The 10,217-nt window shown below is 47.5% G+C and overlaps 1 protein-coding gene across 1 annotated transcript; it reads right to left on the reverse strand.

The window, feature by feature from the left end:
* Window positions 1–6,101: 6,101 nt before the first annotated feature.
* Window positions 6,102–7,583, reverse strand: LOC138807239 (PRAME family member 12-like). The gene has a single exon (XM_069992820.1). The coding sequence runs from the start codon at window positions 7,581–7,583 to the stop codon at window positions 6,102–6,104; it is 1,482 nt and encodes a 493-aa protein (XP_069848921.1).
* Window positions 7,584–10,217: the final 2,634 nt, after the last annotated feature.

Genomic DNA, 10,217 nt, shown 5'->3' on the forward strand with positions numbered 1-10,217 from the left:
AAAAAAGAATAAATTGTTTTCAAAGGGAAACACAAAAACCTCCAAAGATTTGTTCTTCCAGTCATGGGGCTTGAACTCAGGGCCTGACCCTGAGCTCAAGCTCTTTTTGATCAAGAATGGTGGTCTACCTTTTGAGCCCCACCTCTCCTTCCAGCTCTTTCTGTGTGGAATTGAACCCAGGGCTTCCAGCTTGCTAGGCGATCATTCTATCACTGAGCCACATTCTCAGCTAGGATGATCCCCCACCCTCAAACCCATATAGCCATTCCTCAGATAAATAGGAACTAGGGTCTAGGATGAATATGAAGCACAAACCTGGTTTACATGGAAACACTCCCCTGCCCCCTCCTCATCACCCTTATTTAAAGTTTCTCTTTTACTATTAAGGGATGACAAAGCGAGAGGGAAATCCTGAGAGAGGAGTACCAAGGACAGTGGCTCATTGAGCCCTACAGCCTCCCACACACAAGTGGTCCTATAGATTCCCATCTTACCTGACTCAATGTGGAGTCTATACTGTCTCCCCACTCCTGCAAGGCTCAGGATGAAATAAAGGTAAGTCCTGGCCTCAGCCCATTCCCAGGGTAGAAGCTCCTAGTCCCAGACTGACTCCCATCTCTGACTGACCTTAGTTAGGCTGGACCCCCCACTCACCACTGTGTTGGTGTCAATGATCTCATGGATGGATTCTAGTAAGAAGGTCTATGGCAAAGAACAGAAGCAGCAGGATGAGCAGGGAGGAAAGAGCCGGGACAATTGGTCTAGGATCTTCCTCCTTGGAGCCCTCGCATCTAGCCATTGCCATCCTGACTCAAAGCACGGCCAAGGACAGGGGGTGAGACAAGATATCAGGAGAACAGGACTAAAGGAGGTACTACGTTATCTTGGCGCCCTTGAAATTTCCAATTATATTTGGCCCATGCCAATCCCAAAGCAAATATGCAATGCCACTCCATGTTGTTGTCCATGAGTGATGTCCCTGAGCTCTTTTACTCAAGGCTGGCTCTCTACCACTTGAGCCACATGGCCACTTCTTCTTATCCTTAAGGATAAGAGTCTCACACATTTTCCTGCCCAGGCTGGCATGGAAGCCAGATCTGAGTTTCCAGAGTAGCTAGGATGACAGGCGTGAGTCACAAGTGCCTAGCATGTGATGCCTTTTGAAAGCATCTTTGTGAGTCTGTAAAAGGAACCCCAAAGGGTCTGGATAGACCAATCAAGGAGCTGAGATCGGGGAAGGCTGATGTTCTAGCCATTTTGTTCCCCAAAATTATAGATTACAGGTGGTGTTGGATGCATTAAACTCCTATGCCAACAACCACCAGGCTTATTGGGGAAAAGGTAGAGAATACCCAAAGATTGCAGTTTAGAAATCTCTGATTTTGCATGTATATGTGTTGTGTGTGTGTGTGTGTGTGTGTGTGTGTGTGTGTGTGTGTGTGTGTGTGTGTGTGTGTGTGTGTGTGTGTGTGCGTGTGTGTTTACCAGGGCTTGAACTCAGAGCCTTGGTGGTAACCTTTAGCTTGTTTGCACAAAGTTGTGCTCTAACATTTGAACTATAATAGCTCTGATTCCCAGCTTTTTGGTGATTTATTGGAGATAAGAGTATGCCCAGGCTAGCTTTGAATCTTGATTGATCCTCTGGTATCACCCATGAGTAGCTAGAATTATAGGCATGAGCCACTGGCAACCAGCTGCATGGATGTCTTTTCGTATTTTCTGTTCTAACAGCTGTCTACTTGCCCTGGCCTAGATCTCTGAGCTCTACATCAGCTCCCAGCAATCCCTGAGTGGGTGGAGAACATAATGCTCAAAACTGTCGCTGCATCCCATTTCTTTGTCCTCAGGGGAGGCTATATTTCCTCTGAAGCTTGGAGGGGTAGGAGGAGGGGGAGGAAGGAGAGCTGTAGATGGGTGCTCAGCTAGGAGAGAGGCATTCTGTTTTTCCAAGAAGGGAAGTGTGGCCAGATGCTACTGGCTCATGCTCTCATATTCCTAGCTCCCTCATGAGGCTGAGATCTGAGGATTGACAGAGGCAGACCAGCAAGAAATGTCTGTGAGACTCTCCTCTCCCAAGAACCCCTGAAACCTGGAAGAAAAGCTGTGGCTCAAGTGGTAAAGTGCTATCCTTGAATGAAAAAACTGAGGGACACAGCCCAGGCTCTGAGTTCAAGCCCTACTACAAAGATGCACTCATGCCCATTTGCACAAACACACACACACACACACACACACACACACACACACACACACACACACACACAAACACAAACACACACAGAGGAAGGTGGTAATGATAAGCTGAGCTAGAACCATGAGCAGTGTTCAGGCATAATCATAGTAAACCCTCAAGCCACATTAGTTGTTTCTCCTTAAGTCCTTCTTGGGCTGAGGGGTCTGGGCCATGGCAGTAAGTACTATGGAACCTGCCCCTCCATCCCAGCACGGGGCCACAGGACCAAGGGAAGGACACTATGGATGCTTGTTTGTACTTGGCTCATTATTGCAGACCTTCATCTGCCCCCTGAGCACTGGTGAGGAAAGCAGGGCTCGGAGTCCCAGGACTCCTGGGATATAGCGACTGCTACAAGCAGCAGCCAGCAGCTTTGGATTCCTGAGCCTACAAGGCTTTCATGAGCCCAAATCAACACTGCCCAAGGTGTGCCTGACAAATTTGCATTCTTATGATTCCCCTGTGAGCGGGCATTAACTGGTCTACCCCTTCTGGCGCAGAACCATGATCTGAGATGTCGATTTACTGCTCAGATCCACACTGCACACATGACAAATGCCATTTTGATTACCCGGCCATTGACCTCCATGCCACAAGGCTTGATCCTTACCTGGTACTGTGGCCCGCTCTGTAGGCAAAGGCCTCAAAGGAGTGTGTTCTCAAGACTTGAAGGACACCTAGACATTGTGAGACCATCAGGAGCCCACTGGAAAGTACTCTGCCTAGAGCCACAGCATGAGGTCAAAACAGGCCAGGTATTGGTCATGGGGCTCTAACTCTGGACCTGGGCCCTGTCTCTCAGATCTTCAGCTTACCACTTCAGCCACAGCACCACTCCCAGTTTTCTGCTCGATCCTTGGAGATGAATCTCCCGGACATTCCTGCCCAGGCTGGCTTTGAACGGCAATCCCCAGATCTCAGCCTCCTGAGGAGCTATGAGGACCAGCATGAGCCAGCCGTGCCTGGCTGATCTGGTCTTTCACCACAGTGGACTAGGAGCCCCTGAAAGATGTTCTTTATTTTTTTTTGTCCAGTACTGGGGCCTGAAATCAAGGTATGTCCTGTAGACTCTTAGCTTTTTCTCTCAATGCGGCCACTCCACCCCTTGAGCCACAGCTCCATTTCTGGCTTTTGTTAGTTCATGGACAAGAAAGTCTCACTAACTTTCTTCCACTGAGCTGGTTTTGACCTACGATCTTTATCTCAGTCTCCTGAGTAGATAGGATTTATGGGAATTGAGCCACTGGTGGCATTGGGGTAGAAGCTTTACTTAAGCAAGCATTCTTCCCTGCATTTGTCCTGACTGCTCCATGCAAAGGGGGCTTGAGGGTCAGGAGTTGTGAAAAATAGACATCCAGCCACAGAAAATGGCTGGGGTCCTTGGTGAAAAGTCAAGCTAATCTTACCCTGGGCCCCATTGTTTGACCCCACCCTCTGCCCTATCTGTGACTCAAGTACAAACTTTGTCCCAACCTTGAGTGTTCTGCCAGACTTTTCTGAAACCACAGAACCATCCACACCACTTGCTCTACACCACACCTCAGGACCTTTTTCCATGCTTTAACTTTTGCCTGTGGATCTCTATCCTATTCCACATCTTAGAATTCCTGTGGAAATTTGGCACTGATTATATCATCTCCTGGAGCAAGTCCTTCCTTCAATTCTCCCTCTTTAAAAAAAATACTGAGTTTCTAGAGATGGAACTTGTGCAGGCTGACTGTCAAATGTTCTATCTTGGTGTGTGTGTGTGTGTGTGTGTGTGTGTGTGTGTGTGTGTGTGTGTGTGTGTGTGTGTGTGTGTGTGTGTGTGTGTGTGTGTGTATGCATGCCAGTCCTCGGGTTTGAGTTCATGGCCTGGAGGCTATCCCTGACCTTTTGTGCTCAAGACTAGCACTCTAATACTTGAACCACAGCTCTACTTCTGGCTTTTTGGTTGTTTAATTGGAGAAAAGTGTCTCATATAGTCTTTCCTGCTTGCAATTGGGATCCTCAGATCTCATCCTCCTGAGTAGCTAAGATTACAGGGGTGAGCCATCAGCACCTGCCCTCTACCTCTTACCCATAACCTTGGCCCTCCTCTAAGTCCCAGATGAATATGTCTCACGATGCTCACTTTTCTTTGCCAATCTTGGGGCTTGAACTCAGGGTCTGGGCATGTTCCTGTGCTTGTTTTGCTCAAGGTTAGCACTTTTATCACTTAAGCTGCAGTGTCACTTTTGGCTTTTTCTGTTTCTGTGGTAGTGAGGAATCAAATCCAGGGCTTTGTGTGTGCTAAGTAAGCACTCTACCAATAAGTCACATTCAAAGCCCAAGGTTCACTTCTAAAGGGGGTTTTGACAGATTGATAACTTATAGTTTACATCGCCTGGGGGCTCCTTCTTGGCAAGTAGCAGATCCGGCCCATCCAGGACAGCCTCGAAGGTCTCCAGGACGGGAGACTCTGCCAGATCCCTCAGGGGGAGGCAGGGGAAGGGCCAGGAAGAGCCAGGCCTGCCCCAGGTCCTTCACTACCTCTGTGTGGCCCTGGGCATAGATCTCTATGAACAGTGAAGGGAACAGCAGCAAAGGAAGATCTTCTACAGCAAAGATGGCAAGGGCCTGGTTGCTCAGCAGACTCTGCATGGCTAGATGCTGGAGTGAGGGTGGGGCTCCAATGCTCATCTTGATGGACCAGATGTGGGCCAGGTGTGCAGGGCTCTCTGAATCCCAGCAGGGCCAGGCACTCACTGTGCAATCCAGAATTATTCTTCTGTTCTCTGATCCCTAGATATCCTTCACACCCAACCCCAGCCTCACCATTGCATACCTGCCAATGAGATAGCAGCTTCTGATGGAATTTTTGAGACACACCATGCACACCTTGGTTGGCTTTTGCACTTGAGATTAATTCAAATATTGATTTTAACCAAAAAGGGAGAGGTTTAAAAGCCTGTCCCACACAGCCCAGCTTCTCTCTGTATTGTAAATCACACTTTATCAAAATGACCTCCACTTTTATTCCTTAATCCCTCCAGACATTCCCACAGATGTTCCACTGCAAAGCCTGCGAGGAGAGAAGTCATCTGAATTGATAACATCCACAAAGCCTGCAGGAAATCTTTTCTCTGGAGTTCTTTCCCTCTCTGAATCCCTTCCTATTCTTCTTCATCCTTCCTTCCTTCCATCCTTCCCTTCCTTTCTCCCTATATCCCTCTCTATCCTTCCTTTCTTGCAAGTTTCTTTTTAATCCCAATCCTAGACCTCGGGTAAGGGTTTATTTGTTTGTGTATTTGTGCCAGTTCTTGCATCTAGGTGCTATCTCTGAGTTTTGGTTCACAATGCCAGAACTCTACTACTTGAGCCACAGCTCCACTTCTGGCCACTTTTGGAGGTTCACTAGAGATAAGAGTCTCAAAGATATCTGTGCCCAGGCTGCCTATGTATGGAAACGCTCAGATCTCCGACTTGCAGAGTTAAGGTTCTAGGTATGCACACTCTCCTCATTCTTTGGTGCTGAGAAATGATATCTTTCTACTCATGCTTTTTCACTTTTTTATTTTTGATCGATACAAAAAATTATAGATGGTAAGGGATTATTCCACAACTTAGGGGTTTTCTTACAACCATTCAGAAAAACAAAATCATGATCCAGTTCTTTCCAGGCAGAATTGACTCCAGATTCCTGCTGCTGTGTTCACAGGACACATGGAACCCCAAAGCACTCACAAACTCCTGGGGTTCCAGAGTTACAATTGAACTGACAAAGTCAGGACCAGTTGCCCTGTCTCTTCCATCCACACTGAACACTGGGGTCTGTGCCCCCTGGAGAATGCTCTTCCTGGCTTTCATTTTTGCTGCTAGGAATCAATTCTAGGAGAGAGGTGCACAACTACAAAGACAGAGTAGAAAGGCCAGAAAGATGCTCTTCTGTGAGCAGCCAGGAGCCATTTGACTCCAGGGTATAGAATCGGTACTTGTTCAGGTAATGACTGAATTTGGTACAGATCTGGACTTTATGGCTTGGTCTCATGTCCATCAAAGTCTGTGCCAAGACAGCAAGAACCTGGGCAAATCTCTCCGGGTGGATGTCCCATGGCCACTGATTTTGAGGGTAGTAGCTCTCCAGAGGGGCAGGATAGAGTCCTCGTCTCAAATGGCCCATCTGGGCCGTGTGGCTCAGGAGGATCTGCAGGGCGGCCATGGAGATATGGTTTCCATAGAAGCTGAAGAACCTGAGCTGGGAACACTGGCTCAGGGCGGGCAGCAAGGCCGAGAGCTGGACATCCGTGAAGGCTAAGTCCTCCAGGGCCAGGGTCTCCAGGGTGCCGGCCACTCCTTGCAGCAGGTCTAGCAGGGTCTCAAGACTGAAGCAGTCCGTGGACAGGCTCCTCAGACGCAGGTGTTTGAGCTGCTTGGTGCAGGGACACTGGAACAGGAACCTCAGGTGAGCTTCGCTCAGCAGACATGAACTCAGAGACAAGGTCTTTAAGGACGTCAGCGTCCTGAGGATGGAGGGCGGCTTTTCATAGTGGAAGCAGACATCGTGTACATAAAGCTCCTGCAGATGCTGCAGCTGCCCCAGCTGTGCCCCAAATTTGCAGGAACACCAGCCATTCCTGGAGCTGGAAGTGAAGTAGCTGCCACACATCTTGGAGAAGGTGAGGATGTGAAGGTTCTTCATCTGGCCCAGGTAAGGGGCAAATGTTTTCAGAACTTCTGGACATGGGAATTTACTCACCACCAGCTCCTGGATGGAGTCCAGTCTCACCACACGTAGAGCCTTCTGGATTTTATAGATGGAGCCGGACAGAATCCGCAGCTTCCTGGAGCACAGTTGGACTTGTTCTTGCCTCTCCCTGACCCACTGGAGCAGGTGGCCTTGGAAAGCATCCTGGGCACCATCTTTGATGGTCAGGTCCATGAGTAAAATCAAGGGCTGCTCTACAGTCGTCATTTTACCACAGCTCTCTGTTGGCCTGTCAGTCAGGACATCTGGATAAGAGATTTGGGCCATTGAAGGGTAGCCCTGTATCCAGATGTTGGGGTGCTCATTCCGCAGGTTGAGGACTTGCAGTTTCCACCGATTGGGGTGCTCCTTCTTGGCCAGTAGCAGATCGAGCCCATCCAGGACAGCCTTGAAGGTTTCCAGGTCTGGAGACTCTGCCAGGTCCCCCAGGGGGAGGCAGGGAAAGGGCCAGGCCTGCACCAGGGCCTTCAGCATCTCTGTGTGGGCCCTGGCATAGACCTCCATGAACAGCGAAGGGAACAGCAACACCTGTAGATCCTCCAGAGCAGAGACGGCCAGAGCCTGGTTGCTCAGCAGACTCTGCATGGCCAGATGCTGGAGCGAGGGTAGGGTTCTGCGGCTCATCTTCACAGGCCAGAAGTGGAGTAGATATGGACCAGGTGTGCAGGACACTCTGAATCTCAGTAGGGCCAGGCAATCACAGCAGACTCCAGGCTTCTGCTCTTTTCTGGCTCTTTGGCATCTTTATATCCTAGCCCCACCCTCCCCTCTGTGTAACTACCAATGGGAGAGCAGATTCTGATGGGATTTCTGAGTAACACCCACCACACCCTGTCTGGGTCTAATCATCTAGATTAATTTAAACAGAGATTCTACCCAGACTGATAGGATTAAAGGCAGGACCCACTGAGCCCAGCTTCCATTTCAAATGTGTAACACACACACACACACACACACACACACACACACACACACACACACACACACACACAATTCCGGCCCTTATTTGTTAACCTTTTGAGAAAGTTACACAGATATCTCACTGCCTTGAGCCTGCAAATGTTCCAAGAACATCAGCCAGCCCAATCTGATAGCATCCACAAACACTTTTCTAGAAAATTCTTTCACTTCCTTCCTTCCTGTCCTCCTTTGCTTACATTGTCCCTCCCTCCTTCCCTCTTGCCCTTTCTCTCTTTTTTCTCTTTCTCTCCCTCTTTCTTGCTCTTGCTCTTTTTCTCTCACCCTTTCTCTCTGTCTCTTTTTTCTTTTTCTATCCCTTTTTCTGCTCTCTCTCAACTTCTCTCTCGCCATCCCTCCCTCCCTCCTGCCCTCTCTCTCCTTGTATCAAGTACTCAGGGCCTGTTGTTTTTATTTGGCTTTTTCCCTCAAGGCTGATGGCCGAGCACTCAAGCCACAGCTCCACTTCTGTTTTTTGTGGGTTTACTGGAGACAAGAATCCCTTGGACTCATCTGCTTCGCTGGATTTGAACCATGAACCTCAGAGCTCAGACTCCTCTTTGCCTGGGATTACAGGAGTGATACACTAGGCGCCAGCAGCTAGTTTCTTTTGAAGGACAGGACAGAGGCCCTCTCTCTTTCTAAGGTCTCAACCTGTTGTGTTCAGTACATGCTGGGAACAGCTGATATCACCAACCCTGTGGTTCAGTATCAGATTTGGAAGATAAAAAGGGCATTTGACTGCTCTTTGTAAGTATCGTTCACATAGCAGGACACACATATTCATTAATTCAGTTATTTTATTTATTCATTCAAAAAATGCTTTCAGTCTCTAAGAAGGCAAGATTATTTCTTCTTTTCATGCTTTCTGGTTTTCTCTTCTTTGTTCTTTCAGTGTGTGTGTGGGGGGGGGGTCTGTGTGTGTGTCTGTGTGTTTGTGTCTGTGTGTATGTGCTTCTAGTGGGATTTGAACTCATGGTCTGGCACTGTCTGTCCCCCAGCTCTTTCCATTCAAAGTTGGCAATCTACCACATGATCCACAGATTCCACTTCAAGCTTTTGGTGGCTAATTGGAGATATGAGTCTAAGAGGCTCTTGCCCAGATTGAAGGTGAACTAGGATCCTCAGATTGTGATCTCCAGACTAGTTATATTTACAGCTGTGAGCCACCAGCCTGAGCCTGAGGGGTGACTTAATCTCTTTGGGTTGTTGTTACTGATCTTGACTTTGAATGCAGAGCTCTTTTGCTCAAGGCCAGTACTCTACCACATTGACCCACAGCTCCACTTCTGGTTTTCTGGTGGTTCACTAGAGATAAGAGTCTCGTGGACTTTCCTAACCAGGCTGTCTTTGAACTGTGATTCTCAGATTTGTAAGTAGTTCAGGAGCTAGAATTCTGGGCAGAAGCAGTACTCTGATTTTTGGATTCTGAGAAATGACATCCTTCTGCTTACTGTTCTCTTTTCTTTGGAAATGAATTAATTGATGTGTAGACATAGAAAACTGTACACAGTATATTTTAGATATGAGACCCTGTCCGTTGTATGGCTAGTAAAAATCTTGTCATTTGCCCTGCAGAATCTCTGCAACCTTATGCAATCCCATTCGTCCAACCTTTCTTTGATTTGTTGTGCTTCCGGGTCTCTATTCAGAAAATTTCGGCCTGAACCAAGGAGACCTAGGGTTTCTCCTATTCCATCCTGTAATGTTTTCAGAGTGTCTGCTTTGACTGCAAGGTCTTTGATCCATTTGGAGTTGATTCTGGTGCAGGGTGATATATAAGGATCTAGCTTTAGTTTTTTACATGTAGTTAACCAATTTTGCCAGCACCGTTTACTGAAGAGGCTGTATTTCTTCCATTCTATTGTTTTAGCTTCCTTATCGAAGATTAGATGGCTATAGGTCTGTAGGTTCATTTCTGGGTTTTCAATTCTATTCCATTGGTCCTGAGGTCTGTTCTTATGCCAATACCAAGCTGTTTTGATTACTAGGGCATTATAGTAGAGTTTGAAATTTGGTATTGATATTTCTCCAGCAGTGTTCTTTCCGTTGAGGAGCGTTTTTGCTATTCGGGGTCAAGAAACAACTGCCCAATAAATAAGTGGGCGAAAGACTTAAAGAGAAACTTATCTGAAGAAGAAAGAAGGATGGCCAATAGACACATGAAGAAATGTTCAACATCCCTAGCCATAAAAGAAATGCAAATCAAAACAACATTGAGATATCACCTCACTCCAGTTAGAACAGCAAAAATCAAGAACTCTAACAACAACAGATGCTGGAGGGGATGTGGACAGAAAG

The sequence above is a fragment of the Dipodomys merriami genome, unplaced genomic scaffold (assembly GCF_024711535.1).
Source record: "Dipodomys merriami isolate MVZ:Mamm:240054 unplaced genomic scaffold, mDipMer1.0.p SCAF_418, whole genome shotgun sequence".
In the NCBI taxonomy this organism is placed as follows: Eukaryota; Metazoa; Chordata; class Mammalia; order Rodentia; family Heteromyidae; genus Dipodomys; species Dipodomys merriami.